Here is a 20,755-nt window from a genome sequence, read left to right on the forward strand (position 1 = left end):
TGGTTGGTTATATGATTCCAAACCAAGTATCTCAAGCCTTAAGCCACCACATCTTTGTTGATTCAAAATCCTTGGGCCATGAGTACATGGAAAACATTCTACAATGGGACATACATGGTCTGAGTTCCCTGATACAGTACTGACTTTTCTATCTGTTGGATGACTCATTTTCTCTTATGGTCAATTTGTAAGAATTAAATATGAAATAATATATGTGCTATATTAACTATACTAAGAAGAACAGAAATTAAATATTGTAACCTGTATGGTTTGCTTGCTCTTGAGGTACTTTCACAAACAGGATACCTCTACAAGAACTGAAGGGTGCATCTTTAGGCTTATGGTCTGGGAGCCAGGGAAAAGTGAAGAGACTGTAGTGGAGCCAGGATGAACCTTATTTTTCCTCTCTCCTAAGTCTGAATATTGTCTATGATGAGTCTGGTGGTACTAAGGGCTTCTTTTGTTTTACCATTCATGATGATGCCATAATACCTTTACCACCTATTCCTCTTTCTTTGGAAGTTCCAATTCTTTGATGTTTTTTTTTACCAGCAACCACTATCTCTAGCAATTAAACAGTTTTGACTTTGATGGTATTGGTATAGTTGAGGATGAGGATCCACTTGGCAACTTTGGCCACTTGTGCTTGGGTGAACTTAGTGTGGTATCCAGGAAGAAAACCTTGTGTTAGGAAGACTTCTAAGAAGATTCTGATTATATGTATACCTAATTCACACCGTGAGTAAATTACCCTTCCCCTTATGTATAGGCTTATTTCCTTGCTTCTGGATCTCAGGATAAAATGATAGGATGTCTTAATAAAATATTGTAACTTCTGTCTTTATAGCAGACTCTCTCTTGGCTTTGCTGAAGCAAACTGCCATATTGGAGTGGCCTGCATGACAAGGAACTGAGGACTATAGCCAACGATAGCCAACAGCCAGCAAGGAATTGAGTACCTCAATCCAATGGGCCTTAAGGAACTGAATCCCAGCAACAGCTACAAAAGTGAGCACACAAGTGAGTCCTTCTCCAGTTGAGCCTTCAGGTGAAACCCCAGCCCAGCTGTCACTGTAATTGCAACATTTGAGAGACTTCTCTGAAGCAGAGAATCCAGGTAGGCTGGTTCAACATTCCTAACCCACAAAACCAGTGAGATGATAAATATGTGTATTTTAAAGCACTAAATTTTGAAATATACATTGTATAGCAAGAGTTAACTAAAACAACCCTAAATTTCTAGAACCTTGGTGTAACATATAATCTGGCTGGTAAGGTAGGCACCAAGTAGGAGGGAGGGCAGCCTCCCAACATCCTTGGAGATACTGTTTTCATACTCAGTGATTATTCCACGTATTTTTTATGCTAAAATTGTATCATTGTGCTCTACCAAGCCCTGGCTAGTCTCCAAGAGGTTCGCTGAAGATAAGATAATGTTTGGTGGAATGGAAAGCCAGAATAGGGTCATGAGTTGTAATGCTATTTTTCTCCTCATTCTTTTCTTCTTTCCCACTCACTCCACCATTAATTTTCATTACTATTTGTCTCTCTTTCTCCCAAATTCTGGGTGGCTTCCTGGTGACCACTCTTACATATAAATAAAAGTTAGCCACTATTTTCAGGAAATTATTCCTATCTCTGGTTCTTTTCATAAATGCAAGTTCTTTCCTCCCTTCTGTTCCAGTAAGTGAAGAGGAATGGGAATTGGTGAACTGCTACACATTTTCATTAGAATACATTTAGCGGTGGGAACATAACCTATCACCCCAAAGTTTATGAGGGAGAGAAGAGCTCTTAGGAACAGGTGACATTTATTCTTCACCAAGAGACCTAAAAGGAAGATTTCTCCCTACCACCACCTTCTGCTCCTAAACACCCTTCCTTTCCCACTTCCAATTCCAAAACTTTTGGGAGGTAACAAGGGATGATTCTAGCTATATGTGAGGGAGCAAATAAAAAGACAGTATAAGCCAAGTTCTGGACTTTACGGTTTTTCTCATTTTGGAAGTGCCTGAAAGGTGTTAGAGTAAACATTTTGTACTCTCTATGAGAAAATAGTGTTTTTAACTACAGGAAATATGAGGAGGGTCAAATAAAGGATCCCAGGATAAAACGGAGGCCACCTCGACTCCCTACAAGGGACTGATCATCTTTTAGAAACAAAAAGAGAAAATCAGTTAGAACTGAAATGACTCCTTCATTTTTCTAAGCACAAGTCCATGGATATGAAAAACCCAAGACCCAGTGCAATACACAGAAGACACCCTACTCCGTTAAAAGAAACATTTATTGAGCAGGATCAATATCTTTGGGTATTTTGAAAGAAAGATTATTTTCATCAGAGACTTTGTTGTCATGAAAATTGTGAGGCTTTCTCAACAAGGACCAAATGATTTCTTTAAAGAATTTTTTTTTCCTTGGTGATGTTGGAGAGTGCTGGAGAAATGTTTTCTGTTTGAAAAGAAAAGTCAATCTCTGAGTGCAGTGTCTTCATCAGGGGGGAGAGAGGCTGGAGGGACCTGGCATTAAGTGATGCATGCTGGTGGGTCTTGGATGGGCTACTGAGAGTTAGGGGAAGGATGTTGACTCTGGCACAGTAGTCCTTGAAGGCTACAACTTTCCAAGGATGTCCAATCCTGACTCTGTTCTTTGTAACACTTGCAATAAAACTCTGCTTAGTGACAGATTCTTGGTTACAGCATTTGGCACTTGCACATTCTTCTTGGTAGTGAGTCAGAGAGAGCCCCCCATAGTTGGAGGGATGTCTCTTGTCAGGCTCTTCGTAGGCCTGCAGTTCCTACTTCTGTTGACTTAAATGGAAGGCCTGAAATTCAGGATTATTTGCCACTTTTTCCTCTAGGATTTTTTCAATGGTTGTCACGAGCTCATGAGCTTCAGGAAACCCACAATCCAAAAAGATAGTTGCGCTTTCAGCTAAGTCATGTTCCTGTGCAAAGGCTGGCATGACGTTAGTTTTTCGCTGGCAAGTTTCCGGCTCTTTACTTTTTCTTTTGAAATTGACCCACTGAGTAAATTCTCTCCTCTTTTTTTTGAAGTAACTATCAGGAGGAAGCTGTTCATTTTGGAAAGTGCCCTCTAATTCTCTGTCTTCAACAAGGTGGCTCTTCTTTTTAGCTTTAGATGTCCGTACACTTGAATCCTCACTTCTCTGTTCTTCTGCTTTGGAATCCAAAGTTTTCACTTTCTTAGTCGCTGGTGGTAACTTGATATCTTGGCACTTCTGTAATACATTCTTAGGGACCCAGGAGTCCTGCCTGAGCTCTGTGCTGACCTCAAAGTGGACATGAGGCCCCTTGGACGCACCCATGTGCCCATTGGAGATGCTCTGGGGCAGAGTCGGTGAGGCTGGGGAAGGAAAGCTATCTGAAGTAAGGGGCATGTCAGTGGGACAGCCTTGAGTGCGGCGTTGCTCCCTGCTCTTCAATTTAAGTTTTAACTCATCAATGAGCTGTTTTTGCAGGTTTGATAGTTTAGAATTTGGGAGATTTACTATTTTTGGTGAGGGACACTCAGTGGTCAGGGGAAATTCTTCTTTACTCATATTGAGATTTATCATTTGGGAGACTCCCAACTCCTGAGCTGTCAAGATGTCACAAGGTTGTGATTTCATTGCACATGGCTCACTGAACATTGTGGAGATGGGAAAATATTTTAAATTTTCCGCCACTGCCTTTTGGCCCTGAATCAATTTTGCTCTATCACAGGAACTCACATTCTCACCCCTGGGCTCATATCCAGCTCCAGCTAACTTCCTCGGCACATTTGGACAGTATCTGTTGTTCAGTACAATCTCACTCTGTCTCCCTTTGTCTATGATGTGGTACATGAGGGGGTGAAAAGTCTGCCTGCCACACACGGTTTTCTGGACATTCTCTGCAAGCTTATGTTCCATACCAGCATGTGATGTTTTCACGATCCCCTGTCCTTCCCAGCTTGCATGTGGGAAAGCTGGGAGAGGAGACTCCAGGATACCAACTGAATTTATTCTCAACTTGTTTCCCTGAAAAGTTTTGGAGCTTCCTTCAACGGGCTTGAAAACCTCAGCTTCGGAAGCTTCGTTAGAAATATGCATGGCTGAAGGGGTACAGTCAAATTGGGGAAGAGGCCATGTTTTACCTTCTCTTGCTGTATAGAATTTTATGGACTGAATAACCTTTAGTGGGAGGCCCCATCTCTGATTCATATGAAACCTTATAATATGGGCTTCAAGCACTTGCCGAGTGTTGGGATCAAGAAAAGAAAGCTCTGGAGTGGTAATCTGACAGAAGACTCTACCAGACATTGTATTTTTTGAATTTGTAATTTTCTTACTAGTGTGGGAATTCCCATAAGGAGACCATGTGTTGTTCTCAGCCATCCATGAATGACACACACTTATAGGGATTCTACCCTCAGTGATCTGCAAAGACTTCTTGCTCAAATGTAATCTAAGAATGGCTTTAACTTTATTCTGGTTTATGCCCTTCCTTGAGACAGTTAATAATTTATTTCCTAAGTGACCCGAGTGACACACACAGTTATTTTTTGTCTCTGAGGCCACCCTCAGACGGTTTACTAAGTAGCAATCTGAGACCCTTTGTGGGCTGTCTTCTGGACTCTTTTCTAGGATATACCCAAGATTCCTCTTTATGTCCTCCCTTAGTTGAAAGTTTTGTGGAACCCCTTCACATAAATGTCCTGGGAAACACAATTCATTCTTGCCTAGAGACTTGCTACATTCTCCCTGGAGCTCAGAGAGTTGTAAGTGAGCATGCCCATCTTTCTGCAGAGAGGATTCTGTTAATTTACACTGAGGTACTATCAGTTCTAGAGGCTCTTGATTCCTATAGGCATGATGGCATTGGAATGGGATTACCCTACTCGGAGCATAGAGCTGCAGTTGTTCCTGAGGTTCATTGGTGGTATGAAAGTGGCCAGGAAGCATGGAGACTGGTACATAGGCATGGGATGACTGGCTGACCATTGGATGATTGGGAGCTTGAGGACAAGTGGCATCTTGAGGGTTTTGGAAAATAGGGACTAAACCCTGCAAACTTTCCTGTTGATTCTGCAATATATGGCATTCCAGGTGTTCATTTTCATTTAAAATATTAGAGTCTGACTCATTCTGAGATCTATTAAAAGACACTCCACAATCCCTAATCTGGGATGAAGAAGATGGTAGGATTGCAAGTTGGGATTGAAAGTGGGGCTGGGGTTGGACCTGAGTGAAATATTGTGTTTGGGGCTTAATTTGAGGCAAATGTTGAGGATCTACATTTAGGGGAAGGAAATGGAAATGAGGAAATGGAGATCCTTGATGCTGCATTTTGATTAAGGAAGCATTACACATTCCATTGAATAAGACAAAGCGACTATCTAGTGGGGAACTACTACTGGTAACCATGAAAGTAGCTACTAGGGACTCACTGTGCAAAGAAGGAAGACCCCAGAAGAGCTGGCTATATTTCTGCTGCAAATTTTCTTCCAGTGTCTTGGCATAAAATAGGGCCTGGCTATTGTGCAGCTGCTCTAGTTTGTCTTCAATGTTCCAGCCAGTTTGGGGGACTATGGTGTTCTGTACATCAAGTAGTTGGAATGAATTCCCTAAAGATGACTGTTGGTATTCTGACCAAATTTGTTTTGAAAATGGTTCCTGCTTATTTTCTTCCTTCTCTAATATCTGCAACGCCTTTCTCTTTTGTATTTGTCTCTCCAGGAGTGCCTGGACATTAAGGCCAAGGAAAGAATGGCTACTGGCCTCCATGTGCTTTGAAACAGAGTCTCCCCAGAGACCAGTCTCTGGTAGATGGAGAAAAAAATGCTCTTGCTGAAAATCAGAACATGATAATGTGGGGAGAAACATGTTCTTGGCATAATCCTGCCAACAGGAATTGTCTGATATTGACAAATTCGAATTCTCAGTGTCTCTGATTGTTGGTTGATGAGTGGACAATCCACCAGTACTATGTGGAGACAAGTTTTCTGTAACAGGCTTCAGTGAGGGGAAAATTGATTTTGATTGACTCACAGTGGAAGGGCAGTCTGGTAGTGGTGAAGTAGGCAGCACTGGTGGGATGTGTTGACAAGCAAATGAATCAGTGGGATTCGTTGACTGTGACAAACCTGTTAAGAAGTTGATTGATATCTTGGGTAAGGATGGGATTACTTGAGAAGATGGTATTCAGAGACAAAATAGATTCTTATTAGAGAATAGGATCCACTCTCTGATTGTCATGTGGTGGGAGACGGGTAAGGCAGGGGTTTGGGTAGGAAATGGTCCACTGGGAATATTGATTCTAAAGTAGGAAAAGGTCTAGTGGCAGAAAGTAACACAATAGTGAAGGTGAAACAAAGTCAACTATGGGGTCATTGGATTAGGGGAGAAAATATGAAGTGGTGGTGGAAAGGCTTAGGCAGAGGAGTAAGTGAAACAAAGTCAACTATGGGGTCATTGGATTAGGGGAGAAAATATGAAGTGGTGGTGGAAAGGCTTAGGCAGAGGAGTAAGGATTGGGTCTCTTAGAGGGACTACTGAGAAGGCAGAGAGAGAGAGTATGATGACTCAGTACCAGAAACTGTGGAAGCCAAAGGAGTAGCATCTTCCAAGTCCTCTGGGAACAGCGGCTGGTTGACCTCAGCAGTTGCATTATTACATTCCTCACAGGAGGGTTCTGGACATAATAATTGATGAAATTGGATATCATGATGATGGCCCTGGCAGCTGCAAAAGAAAGGAGGTACAAAATTATTGCCAGACTCTAGCTGGTTTGGCTCAATGGATAGAGCGTCAGCCTGCAAACTGAAGGATCCTGGGTTCAATTCCCTCCCGTCAAGGGCACTTGCCCAGGTTGCAGGCTTGATCCCCAGTAGGGGGTGTGCAGGAGGCAGCCAATCAATGATTCTCTCTCATAATTGATGTTTCTATCTCTCTCTCTTCTCTCCCTTCCTCGCTGAAATAAAACAAACAAGCAAACAAACAGGTAGATAAATAAATAAATAAATAAATAAATAAATAAATAAATAAAACTATTGCCAGGACCAGAACAAACATATCAGATTTTGTCAGGTCTGGCACAGGTAAGGTTCACACTGTATACTATCCTTTCAGTTTCAATACTTCCTTGATCTCACAATATAACTTGTACTCCTTTCCCAAAGGTTTTCACATTCTGATTTTGATGATTTCCCTTGTCAAACCCAGACTTCACTGAAGCCCTAGATTTTACTAAAAAGTCTGAAACTCTGCTAAAGAGCATTAGACATTGCTAAAAAGAGGATTGCAGAATCAAAGCAATAAAGTTTAGTCACCTTTGCAGAAGAGAAAGCATCTTCCTTGCCTCCTCCACTTCGCTCCGGTAAGTTTTCCAACCTGAGAAACCAGGAAAGTGATGAAGGTAGAAACAAAGAAATCTTATAGGAGGCTATTTAGAATGTTCTTGAAAGGTAAATTTACCCTTGGTAAATTGGATTTGGAGATCCCCAAAAATTAGGATTCAAGGTCACATGTTCAGTAATAATAACAAAGCTCAGATGTATATTGTTTTCTCATTCACAAAGGGCTTTCACATATATTATCTCATATTATATTAAAAAAAAAAAAAAAAAAAAAAAAACTTCGAGGAGCATTGGTCAGTGGTTATCTCAAAGGGTAATTTCAGTTCCAGAAAACTAGTTGTTTTTAAAATTAGTAGTCAGTAGTCTGGCTCTCGACATCTCACATGGCCACCTATGGGCAATACCCATTGCCCAGGTCCATCACTGCTTCATACCCATGAATTATAGAGCAGGGAATCTAAGAAGTCTCTCAGGTTCTGAGTGTCTTCTCATGAGCCTCTCCTCTGAAGGCTCTGCTTTCTGAGAGGGACTGTATCTAGATGACATCCTAAAAGACCATGGCCCTAGGACCTCAAGGAAAATACAGAAAGGAGATCTCACATAAAATAGGCAGAACCTTACCTTTCTGTCTACCACCTTTTTTCCACCTCTTGGCTTTGCCCTGATGCTGAGAACAAAAAGAAAAGAATGAGGAGCTATGATACATCCCTTTCACTCCTCTCCATTGGAAACTGAGACAGTTATGATCCAAGAATTAATTCAACTCTCTATTTCAATTAATGTAATTTGCATTTTTATCTTTTATTAATTTTTAAGGGGGATAAATATTTTCAATTTTTTTTTCTTCTTTGAAAAACTCAGAGGAGGATTGTATCTATGAGGTTCATTCTTAGAATTCTCAGTCAGAAGTTCTCTGCTTAAGGAGGACATAAAATCTGAGGCCAGCATTTCATCTATGCTCCCTCAGCTAGGAACCTATAACCTGGGACAGAACTCTGGCTCCAGCGTCACCTAGAGGCACTCAGAACCTAAGCACTGTTCTCCTGATCAGCTCAATAGAAAGGAAGGCTTGGTCCAGTGACAACTGACATGGGAATATGACTCATGATGAAGTGCAAAGATCCCAAACTCTCTAAATAACACAATCTAGAGCTAGATATACTATATTGAGATTTTATCCAGCAACATGCCACCACACCCAGGTGGTTTGTGAAATATTAATCTTCCCTGCACCACTAGTCCTGCTCAGTATCTTCCCCTAGAAGCGTGATGTTCTCTATTCTCTCTTCAGACTTCCCATTTGAAGTGGTTCTCTAACCCAAACAAACTCATTTATAAATGTGAGAAGACTAACAGGAAAATAAAGAATCATTCTTTGGGGGGAAATGTATGGTTCCACATCTGATATTTAAAGTGCTTATATGTAAAGACATCTGTCTAGTTTAAACAAGAAAAAAACCTGAAAAAATGGAAAAGCAATTACTTTTTGTGGAGTCACCAGAGAATCGAGATCAAAGGGCAAAGCAGTACCCAAACTTTTCATAGATAGTGAATTCAGAAAATCATAGTCAAGATCCACTTATATAGAGCAGAAGCAACCGGGGCCATAAACTGGGAGGAACACTTAAAAGACACATTGACAAATTGCTGGAGGATACATAGGGGGGCCCTCAACTATTTATGGATTTTACCCACAAGAACTCCATTAGGGTCTCACAATGAAAAAACTCTCATGTGTTTTCAAGGTGTGAAATAAGGTGAAAGGTAACCATTTTTGAAATATTCCCTGAGTGATATCCATCACAGAAGCTGCCTCAGTTGGCAAAAAGACTACCAGAGCCTTATCTTACATGGGGGAAGGAAAATTACTCAATTGTAGCTTTCTCGAGCTTTCTTGTCACATCAATAGAGTGAAAAGAAAAAGAAAAAACATTATAAACACTTGTAGACATCACAAGCCAGGGACACAAGTGCACCAAAGGCCTAAGATTTAATCATATGCACTCCCCAAGACCTTACTACCACATAAACAGAGCTCCAGAATAGTAAGGGTATCACACTGAAAGAACAGGTAGGCACAGGCTCTATTGAAGGAGGAGACTTGGGGAAACCTAAAGACATCACTGGAAACAACATTTTTTTAAAAAATAAATAATTTGAAGATTCTTACATATAGAGCTACAATAAATATTAAACACAGTCAACACCTTCACAGATCACATAAAACTTCATGCTGATGGTTTATTTACTCCAGTTCTTATTACCCAATACGTCATGTTTGGCTTCCAACAAAAAATTACAAGTCATGTTAAAATCAAGAAAAAGCAGTTTGAATAAACCAAGCAGATCCCATTCAGATGTGATAGACTTGGGGATTATCATACATGGATAGGCATTACATAACAACAAAGGGGTCAATTCCCCAAGATGTCACAATAACCCTTAACCTCTAAAAACAAAGTATCAAAATATGTGAGGTAAAAATTCACATATATGTGAGGTAGAACTGCAAATAGAAATAGATGAATCTGCTGCTATTATTGAGGAATTCAACACCCCTCTACTAGAAAAGAATAGAATCAGCAGGCAGGAAATCAGAAAGGATTTAGTTGACCTAAACAACACTGTCAATCAACTTGATCTCATCAATATTTATAAAAACTTCAACAACAGAATTCACACATGAAACATTCTACAAGATACACCACATTCTGTGCCATAAAATGCACTATAACAGATATAAAAGAAGTCACACAAAGAATATTTCACAAAGAATGTTTTCAGACAAATAAAGGAATTAAAACTAGAAAGCCATTACATATAAACAACTAGAAATCCTAAAATGTTTAGAGATTGAACAACATACTACAACCACATGGGTGAAGGGAAAAGTCTCAAAAGAAAAAAAAGAATTTTAAACTAAGTGAAAATAGGAATACAAATTAAAGGTTGTAATATGCAGCTAAAGCAGTACTTAGAAAATTTTATTATATTAAAGGCATGTATTTGGAATGATTTATTATTTATAAATTTAATATTTACCTGATTGATGTCTCTCTGTTTCCAAAATACTGGGAAAGATGGATCCTTCTTTAGGTGATAAAGAGACAGCAGAAGGAACCCCACCCCACACAGGAAGGCAAAGATGGGAATCACTAGGAAGTTGAGCAGGACTACAGCCATGTTACAGTAAGGCTGCTCAGACACAGAAGGTGGTTTGCATCTTTGAAAGTTCTTTGCTGCCTCAGGCAGCTGGACGTTGAGAGCACATTCTTGACCAGAATTCCAGGCCCACACACATCACAGAGCTTCAGCACAGACACTGGAGGTTCTGAGGGTGGGGGAGGGGACAACTAAAGGAAGGTGAACTCACAACCCACCCCTATCATCCTTCCCAGCAGATCTATCCATTCCTACAGGTCCCTTTGCATAGCTATAACCTAACTTCCAACTCGACCCATTCACCGTATCTTATGTTTACCTTAATTAACTTTTCTGTTTATTCTTCCTGTTACCCAGGTAGTCCCTGAGACCCTTTAATGCTTGGTGATCTCATTTTGGACCCATATGGGCTTTCAAAGTCTGCTGAGCCCAGGGATTTACACGTCCAAGATCTACTCTGTCTTCAATGGCAGCTTCTTCTTTTATATAATGTACTTTTACTTAAATGAAACCTGAGATCTATTCATCAGCAGCCCCACCCTCCTATCTCTCTAAAGAATCCACATTCACTGAAAATATGAAAGAACAGAGTAGCCTGTAGCAATGAACAAAAACGATGAGTCAGAGAGAAAGAGAGACAGACAGGGCAAATAATTTTTCTTCCAGTATCTCTTTTAGGCTATTCAGCCCCTTCCAGCCATACATTACCCCTCTCTGTTCTTCCCTCTTTCTTCTCTCTGTGAAATCCCTTCTCTCCCTGTAATACTTTAATTTCATTTTAAAGAGCAGCTGTACTGGCCCACAACCCACAGGACTAAACTCATCTTGACTTAGAGAATGGGCTTTTCTTTAGCATAACTTTTAAAGAGCACAATCCATTAGAAACACAGTTTTGTGTTTCTTGATTCACACCTATGGTTACTTCTTCCATGAAAAGTTTATGGGGGTTTTTTTCTCACTCTACTTTCTTACTTTTTACCAAAATCCCTATTGGCATCTCGATACCTTTTAAAACAATAATATGTTTTTTTGTTGGTGGTGTATATGTATTTATTTCATCTCTTTATGCCAGCTAATCATTTAATAATAACTCTTCAGCTTCATTCTTTAGATATAAATTTCTTAAATGAAGCCTACTGTGTCACTTCCTTACTTTACTTGCCTATGTTCCCTGGCTGAGTCTTGGAGAATCAGTCTTGACCCCAGACACACAGTGCTTTCTCTCCCTATGAGGAAGTTTTACCCGTAGTGACAGCTCCTTTCTTTGCTTGTCTTCTACTGCATCCACAGTTTGCCATTGTCCACACCAAAAGGAAGGCAAACTTCAAGCCTTCTCCTTCCCCTCCCATATCTTCCCTTATCTGACAGAGGTGTCTCCGTTAAGAAAAATCCCTCAACATCTTTGCATCTCTGGTGTTTTTTTTATATCAAGTCTGGTTCTGGCTGCTTCTAGGATCATTAGGACTCACAACTATAAAAACATCCTAATGATAAACAGGGTCAGCTCACCAAGAAATTTCCAGGTGAGAAGTAGTTATAAAAATGGCACATAGAATATATTCTTCAAAAAGGACCTTGTCACAAAAAGGAAAGGCTTCAGATTAAAGGAGACTAAAGGCACATGATAACTAAATGCAGTATATGAATCTAGACTGAATCTTGTAATAGAGGAGTTTCTTGGCAAACAAAACCCCAAAGGACATCCTATATAATAAAGAGGTAATATGCAAATTGATAATCACTGCATCACACAATAAGGCCATCCCCATGTGGACACAAGATGGCTACCACAAGATGGACAGCAGGGACCTGAGGCTATGCCCTCCCCCATCCCATGGGGCTTTGCAGGGGACCTTAGGCCATGCCCCCCACCTGGCAGGGCTATACAGGGACCTCAGGCTTTACAGGACCTGCCCTGGTGTCAGGCTGGAGGACCTCAGGTCACACCTCTTGCCTTGGCACCAGGGCCCCCACCCAGAGGGGCTTGACAGGGCACCTCAGGTCACACTCCCCACCTGGCAGGGCTTGACAGGGGACCTCAAGGTGTACTTCCCATCCTGGTGCTGGGCTAGGGGACCTTAGGCTGCTCCCCCGATCCCAGCTCCAGGCCGAGGGACCTCAGGCCATGCGCCCCACCAAGTGGGGTTTGACAGGGTTCTTCAGGCCATACCCCCTGCTCCAGCACTGGACCAGGGGACCTGAGGCTTTGCCCCTCTGCCTGGCTGGGCTTGACAGGAGTCCTCAGGCTGTGCCCCCCACCCAGCAGGGCTTGACAGGGGATCTCAGACCTTGTTCCCCACCTGGTGGGGCTTGATGGGGGACTTCAATCCACACCCCCCATCTTGGCACTGGGCCAGGGGACCTGAGGCTACGCCCTCTGCCCAGCAGGGCTTGACAAGGGTGGGACTGGCCAGGTCTGGATATAGCCCAACTGAGGGGAGGTGGGGGGGAGAAGAAAGGAAGTGGCCAGGTCTGGGTCTCATGCAATTTTGAGGTGCACATGGGTGGGTGGGGACTTGACTCTGAGTCCCGTGGTGAGCCCCAAACCCTGACAGGAGGAAGGTTTTCATATATATATTTTACTAATTTTCTTTAATCTCTGACATTTCTATTACAGAGAAAGGGCAAATAACAATATTAAATTATTTCCTCTAACTAATCCCCTTTTAATGTGTACAAATTTCATGTACCGGGTCACTAGTTATGAATAACACTGCTATGAACATTCCTTTATAAGTTCTTGTGTGGACATATGTTTACAGTTCTCTTGAGTATATGTTTAGAAGTGGAATTGCTGGGTCATATGTAAACTCTATATTTAACATTTTGAAAAAGTACCAGAATGTTTTCCAAAATGGCTACACCATTTTTATTCTCAACAATGTATGAGGGTTCTACTTTCTACACATGCTCACCAACACTTAACGTTTGACTTTTTGATATTAGCCATCTTTTTGTGTGTGAAGTGCTATGTTATAGTGCTTTTGATTTGCATTCCCTGATGGCTAATGATATTGAACATCTAATCTTTTACTTTTAATGGAATGTAGAAGTGAGAATAGATAAACACATATGTTTGATCGACTGTTTAACTCAAAACACAGTATCTTATTTTAAATGTGACAGGAAAATATTTCTTCTAAATATTTGAAAACACATATAGTGATGCCAACTCAACATTTAGTTTCCTACTTCTGTACTTTTAGCATGTCAGTGTAGTCACTGTGTGGTGAGGGAACAGCAATATTGTGCATAGGATTGCTCTGTAAGATGACGTCTTGAATGGGGTTGAGAGAACTCAAATGACTCTTTAGGGTTGATTTAAAGGCAGAACAGAACTGATTACTAAAACCTTTACAACTCAATGCTTTTCCCTCACCAATGCTATTTACATCTGTGGTGCATACATGTGTTCCACACATGATAAATATCAAAGAAATGTGAGAGCTTTGACATGGGCACATGGAATATGTCTGAGAGGCAGATGGCAGGATGTTTCAATGGGCTTTTCATTTTTATTGTAAAAGTGGGATTTATTTATTATACATGCCAGTTCATAATTGTGAAAGTTGGGTTGTGTGTACATGGGAAGATACATTGTTATATCTGCTCTGATACATGTTTATGTATTTCTGTAACAAGCTTTTTAAAAATAAGAGATGTTAAATGCCTCATAAGGAGAGGGAGGGGCAAAAGGGTACTTGGCAAGGATGCATCCGTCTATTAAGACAGGAATTTAGCTCTCTCTCTCAAAAAGGTAATTTCAGGAATTACGTTCCTTTGAGGTTAGGAGTAAACTTCTTTTCATGCAACAGGAAGGAAAAAGGAAGAATGTGAAGGTGCTTTTTGAAGTGTTTGGTTGAAAAGTTCCCGTTTCATGTCTTCTAGCTCATCTGTTGAGCCAGTGGAGATGGACTCAGCTTGAGGAAAGTAAAAGAGATTTGAAATAGACTTTAGTAGCTTTGGAGAGAGAACAGATTAAGGAAACAGGGACCTAAGCTCCATTTGCTTTATTCACATGTTACTAACAAGGGATAGTTATTTGAATAATTAATGACTTATAGATAGTTCTGGGGCACTAGTAGAATCGATGAAAAGATTTAATCCAATAATGGTCAGTTACTTATACAAAGACATTTCTGGAAAAAAACACAACTTCAAATTATGACAGACAGGAAGAACTAAAGAAGACTGGAAGTGGCCCATTTATAGAGGAGTGTTTAAAAGTTGGTTACCTGTTAGCCATCAAGTCTACCTTGGTAAGGGAGGAAACAAGAGCTTCGTGAATTGCCTAGGGATAAGTGGAAATATGACCTGGAGTTGAAAAATTAATAAGGGGCATATAATTTGGAAGGATAGGAGTTTAAGGTCAGACTATATTCCATATGCCAAAGGTGTTCCTGCCCTACAGTGTGGCAGTAACTGCACTGGAACAGAAGTAAAGGACCCTAAGATGATGAAGGGAATGGGAAGCTGGGTTATTGGCTGCTTGATCCACATGGATGTTAGAGTGCTCACTGCCTGATCACCTCTTCATTTCACCTTTTCACCCCTCTCACCACCTTTACAAATCTGCGTTTTGGTGACCCCAAGGTTTTTACATTGTCAATAGCATAAATTCTGTATAAAAGATACAAGTATGGTAGTGAGAGAGGATTATGGTACACAACTACTTTTTTTGTTGTTTTTTTTTGTGTGTGTATGCATGTGTTTTTTCCAGACACTCAGGACTCATAATACTTATTGGACAAAGTATCTCAAGTGCTCACTAGGAAACTCATTCCATTTTTGTGTTTTAGTATGAACCAGTGGAGTTGACTTGCCTGCCTACCTCTATAGCATGGATAGGTATATGTGCAGGTTTGGCTATAGCGAGTATCCCATGGAGGTTCAAGGTGAGCCCCCATGTATCAGTAACCCTGGTTCATAGTTGAGAACTCACCTCTGGTTCATGAGCTATTGGTGTTCCGGGAGATATTATAACTCCCCTAAAGCCATGAATATCAAAGGTGACACCTCCCTCCTGATAAACGACATGTACACCCACAAAGGGCAAGGCCTTACATATTTCCATCAACCATGATGGAAGGAACAAATTTCACCATCACCAATCACAGGATGACATCCCTGCAAATACTGTTTTAGTGCTCAAAAGAGAACCCATGCCTTTTGGTGTGAAACAGCGCAAACCGACCGTGCAGAGCTCTGATCTGCCACGGTAGGTGGAGCTGAGGTCAGTTTGAGGAAGCTAGGGAACAAGACAGGTATCACCTTTGTTCCACCAACAAGGTCACCCTTTCTTCATTTGATCTTACTTTCTCGCTTAGTCTAATGCATATTTTCCTTACTTTCAGCTTTATTTTACCTAGGGAGATAGGTGGCTGCCTGGTTAACATCTCTCCCACAGATAGCTGAGTAATGTTTCTGCTCAGAGAAAAAAAAAAAAAGAAAAGAAAAGGAAAGAAGGAAAGGAAATTGCCAATCCCACGTGCTGAAGACCCAGGGGCAGGAATGACTTCCCCAAGGTGACTTTCCAGAAGGCATACTTGAGTGTCAAGGTTAAAGTACACTTCGCCAACACATTAACGTGACCCATGAGACAGATCTTTAAACAGATCTATGCTGTTCCTAAACCCTTCCCCAACCATCCCAGGATCTTCTTCAGCCATAACGCCCCCCAACACTCCCATTCAGTGTTCACTCATCACTAACTTAGTAAATAATGCTTAAGCCACTGTCTCTTCTTCACTGATATTTTCTAAAAGCACATACCTGTCCTTGATCATCTTCATATACAGAAGGCCTGTATTGTATGCTATTTAAGGAATATTAAGCATATTCTAGGAGAAAGATATGGGCTCCCATATATGTTTATTAAAGCTAAGCTAAAAGGTAAGAGAGAGAGCCCATCTCCTTAAATTTCATCAGAGAGGGAATAGGATTTTTAGGGGCGGTGGGGTGGGGGGTGAGGGGAGATACAAGATATCTATTTTTCAAAAAGGGCTAAAGGGGGCTGGTCACTTTGAACCCAAAGAAAGCAATCAGCAAGAGCTGAACTAAATCCCTCCTTTCCCTAAACAGAAGCTCTGAAACACACCAAATCTGTGCCCCCATCCCAGTACACAAAAATCACTATTATTAGTGAAACATTTATTAGGGCAAATCAGCAATCACCACAAGGAAAAATTATTTGGGGGTGGGAAATCTTCTTTCCCTGGAAATTCTGTAGAGGTGGTTGCTGTCTGCATAGTAGACATTGATCTCTACTACACCTCCAGCAGTGGTGAGAGCAGGAGGCCCCCGGGCAGCTGCAGGCCTGCAGGTAGGGCTTGGATGAGGTACAGTCCTCCTCCAGGGCACAGATTGGGGCTGCTTCTGATTGAATAGCTTGTCCTTAAATGCCAAAACTTTCTGGGAGAGTCTGTCCTTGTCTCCGAAGACAGCTTCTTGGCCATCGGACTTGGTATCTGTCTCTTTAAAGGAGGGAGTCCTGCAGTTGAAAGGATGCCCCTGGACAGGCTCTGCTGGGGCACACACTGCTGCCTTCTGCTGACCATTCTCAGTCTTCACTGCAGAGGGAAGGGGCTCTTGAGGGCAGCTGATATCTACTGCATGCCCTAGTTTCTCCTCTAGAAAACTCCCAGTGTCTACTTTACTTTTAACTGGGCCTCTGCTCTGTGTAGATGATAGGGGGCTGCCCTTTTCCTGAGAGTATTCTTGCTCTTGGCATTTTATCTCAGGATGAAGCCATTGAAAAAAGCGGCTTATTTGATTTCTGAACAGACTTTCAGGAAGAGACTGTGCCTTCTGTAATGGGGTCTGGGGAGACTTGTCCACACTGGAGACACCCTGAACCTGAATCAGGGAGGCTTTGTTAGTCAAGCTGTCTGAGGCATAGGACACATGAGTGTGTTGGCCTTGGGCCTGGCTCTGCTTCCTGTTCTCGAGCTTCCATTTTGTCTCAGATAGTTGATTCTGAGGGTTTGCTGATTTAAGATCTTGGAAAACTGATGTTTTCCCTGGGAGGCTTTTAGTTGTCACAGTAGTTACTCCTTTACTCTCATTCACATTTAACCTTTGAGAAATTCCCAGCTTGCTGGTTGTCAAGATGTCATTCATTTTGGGTTGAAGAGCATCAAGCTCCTCAGCCCTGGACACGTTGGGCATGGAGACAGGTTCTGATTTCTTCATCCTTTTGCCGTGACTGGAATTTACTCTTTGATTCTTTGGTCCATGTCCATCCCCACCTTGCCTTATGGACAGCTTTGGGGGACAAATGTTGGCTCTTGGAGTATGTCTCTCACTTTCTTTGCCAGTGATGCTGTTTGTAACAGGCAGAAGAGTCTGTAGGGCAACCTGAATTCTCTGAACCTCCCCTGCCAGCCCATGGGCAATATTAAGGGGTGCTTGTCTAAGGGTCATCTGTCCTTCCTTGCCCATAAGTGAGGTGACAGGGTGAGGCTGATTCAGGGTTTTAGAGATTTTTCTAACAGGCTGGAAGCTCCTAGATTTGGAATCCCTCTCAGAAATCAGATTGGTTGAAGAGGAAGATTTGGAATCAGACAGGGAATGGGAAGAAGTACCCCTCAATTTAAAGATTTTTATGGATTTTAGGACTTTGGCTAGAAGGGCCCACATCCTCCTCAAATGAAACTTGGTAATGTGGGCTTCCAGTTTCTGCTGTTCACTGCACTCAAGGAAAGGAAGCTCATTGCAGGTGTTAAGGCAGTTTTCCCCACCCGCTGATAGTGCCAAACATCTCTGTTTTATTTTGTTGTGGTATTGCCCAGAAAATGTCTGATGGATAGCATGCCATGGACTATGCACAGTTGCAGGGAGCTGACCCTCATTGTTTTCCTCAGATTTCTTGCTCAACTGTGCTCTTGAGACATTTTCTGGTTGTCTCTGCCTTATATTCTGCCCTGACATCAATGAATTTGCTCCTGACAGACTCATTATGTCGGTGTTTAGGTCTTTCTCAGAGTCATATCCCATATCCTGAACTTGACTGAAATCATCTTGTGCCAAGGTGAACAGCAATGGGTCTCTGACACAAGCTTTCTGACAGAAAAAGTGTGAAATTGACAGTTTTGTATGGTCAGTGCCTTGAGGGACATAAGTAGACAATGCCTCAGTGCTGTCTGGAGTAGAGTTCTCTAGAGCAGGCTTGGAAGAGATGTGAATGGATTTAGGTTGAGTCACAGTTAAACTGAAGTGTGGTGGTGGTGGTGGTGGTGAAACAGACATGATTGGTGGGCCATGATAAGTCACTGATGCTGTGGCATTCGAAGTCAGGCCCAAATCTGGGAAGGGGTTGATGTCTTGGGTAATGGAGGCATCAATAACGATGGTATTCAGGGTCAGAAAAGTATTCGAGCTCTGAGTTTCATGTGGTGGGAGAGAGGGAAAGGCGAGGGTTTGGAACGGGGAATCATCCACTGTCAGTTTAGATTTGAGAGGAGGCAAAGGCTCTGATGGCAGAGAGTGATCTGGTGGTGATGATGATGCAAAATCACTTAAGGGGGTTATTGGGTTAGGAGAGAGATTGGAGAGGGGTGGTGGGAAAGGCTCAGACAGAGGAGGTGGTATTGGCTCTCCTGGAGGGACTGCTGAGAAGGCAGGGGACAGAGTGAACAATGACTCAGTCACAGGAGCTGCAGAAGCCAAAGAGGACACAGAGGGAGTAGCACCTTGCAAGGTCTCTGAGAAGAGCAGCTGATCCATCTCAGCAGTTGCATCATTACACACCTCACAGGAGGGGTCTGGACATAACAGCTGACGAAAGCTGGTGGAATCATGATGCTTGCCCAGGGGGCTGCAGGAGACAGGAGGTACAAAGTTGCAGCTAGGACCAGGATAAGCAAAGGAGGACCTACTGGCCTGATTGGAGGGTGGGGCATCTGAAGACTGCTACCCCTTCACATTGCCCCAATCCATGACTTCACGATGCACTCAATAGCACTTACCCCAAGGCCTTCACTCAAATTCCCATTCCTGTGGCAACCCCCTCCCATGACTACAGAGGGCTGCACTGAATGCCTGAATTTGCATAGAACATTCTAAAGAGGGATCAGGGAAAAAAGGAGAAAGACTAGTCACCTTTTAAGGACAGAAAGCAGCATCTTTTTTTCTTCTTCTTCCCTCTGGTAGTATCTCCAACCTGGGAAACCAGGAGAGTAGATAATACATGGTGAAAGGGGAAGCAGAACTATTATAGAGGAGTCCCTTTATGGGACACCATTGGCATATAACTCTGAAAGCCCCCAGAATCAGTGAGGTCAAATGGTTATTGATAATATTAAAAAGGTTCCCATGTGAATGTTGCTTCATTTGTAAAGTACTTTCACATACATCATTTCATTTGATGCTAAAAACCACTGTGTGAAGCATAGAGGATAGTGGTTACATCAAAGAGGAATGTGATCATCCTGAAGTAAAGTACTTTCACAAAGTCAGGAAACAAAAGTGCTGATTCTGAACATCTACTGCTCAACACCCATTCCCCAGACCCATCACTGCTTCATACCCAGTGACAGCAGAGCAGGAAATCTGAGATGTGTCTCAGTTTCTGACTATCTTCCCAAGAGCCTCTCCTCTGAGAAACTGTGTCTAGCAGCTACATCATAGAAATCACGAACCTGGTTCCTTATGGGAAGGAGAAAGGTTCACCCTTGGGGAGGTCATATCAACAGGTAGAACCTTACCTTTCTGTGTTCCACCTTTCCTCCTCCTCTTGGCTCTGCCCTGATGATGCTAAGAACAAAAAAATGAGGGGTTGGGACACATTTCTTGTCACTCCTCACCCTAGCAATCTCAGACATTAATTATACAAGAATAATATGACTAATTAATGGAATTATGTGTTCCTTCTTTATATCAATAGTTAAATATTTTTAATGTTTTCAGTTTTTTTCTTCTTTAAAAAACTCATAGGATTGTATCCATGAGATTCATAGTCAGTTCTCAGTCAGAAGCCCTCTGCTTAAGGAGGGCATAAAATTTGGGGCCAACATCTCATTTCTGCTCCATCAGATAGGAGCTCTGGCTCCTGTCTCTGCTCAGAGGCTCCCAGGTGCTCAGCACCTCTCTCCTGATCAGCCCAACAGAGAGGAAAGCTTGTTCCAGTTATGCCTGACATGGGAATATGATCATGATGAAGTGCAATGGAACTCTGATCTCTAGCAGAGATCCCAAACTCAAAATAACCCAATCCAGGGCCATGAAGGCACTGTGGAATTTTTTTTTTTTTTTTTTA

General features: G+C 42.0%; 2 protein-coding genes across 3 annotated transcripts; both read right to left on the reverse strand.

Annotated features, from left to right (window-relative positions):
- Window positions 1-2,587: 2,587 nt before the first annotated feature.
- On the reverse strand, window positions 2,588-10,521 carry LOC118716749 (spermatogenesis-associated protein 31D1-like). Of its 2 annotated transcripts, XM_036434282.2 has the most exons (5): window positions 10,381-10,521; window positions 7,960-8,005; window positions 7,312-7,372; window positions 6,573-6,724; window positions 2,588-6,126 (listed from the first exon to the last, which is right to left on the reverse strand). In XM_036434282.2, the coding sequence occupies exons 1-5, from the start codon at window positions 10,519-10,521 to the stop codon at window positions 2,798-2,800; spliced, it is 3,729 nt and encodes a 1,242-aa protein (XP_036290175.1). In that variant the 3' UTR covers window positions 2,588-2,797. The 2 variants fall into 2 exon arrangements, 1 of the variants encoding a protein (XP_036290175.1); XR_006741339.1 differs by lacking the exons at window positions 6,573-6,724; window positions 7,960-8,005; window positions 10,381-10,521 and having other exon boundaries at window positions 6,007-6,126; window positions 7,312-7,374.
- Window positions 10,522-16,686: 6,165 nt separating this feature from the next.
- On the reverse strand, window positions 16,687-19,637 carry LOC118716707 (spermatogenesis-associated protein 31D1). Its single transcript, XM_036434257.2, has 2 exons — window positions 19,600-19,637; window positions 16,687-19,315 (listed from the first exon to the last, which is right to left on the reverse strand). The coding sequence occupies exons 1-2, from the start codon at window positions 19,620-19,622 to the stop codon at window positions 16,687-16,689; spliced, it is 2,652 nt and encodes an 883-aa protein (XP_036290150.2). The 5' UTR covers window positions 19,623-19,637.
- Between the last annotated feature and the right edge of the window lie 1,118 nt (window positions 19,638-20,755).

This window comes from Pipistrellus kuhlii, unplaced genomic scaffold (assembly GCF_014108245.1).
Source record: "Pipistrellus kuhlii isolate mPipKuh1 unplaced genomic scaffold, mPipKuh1.p scaffold_m20_p_12, whole genome shotgun sequence".
Taxonomy (NCBI): domain Eukaryota; kingdom Metazoa; phylum Chordata; class Mammalia; order Chiroptera; family Vespertilionidae; genus Pipistrellus; species Pipistrellus kuhlii.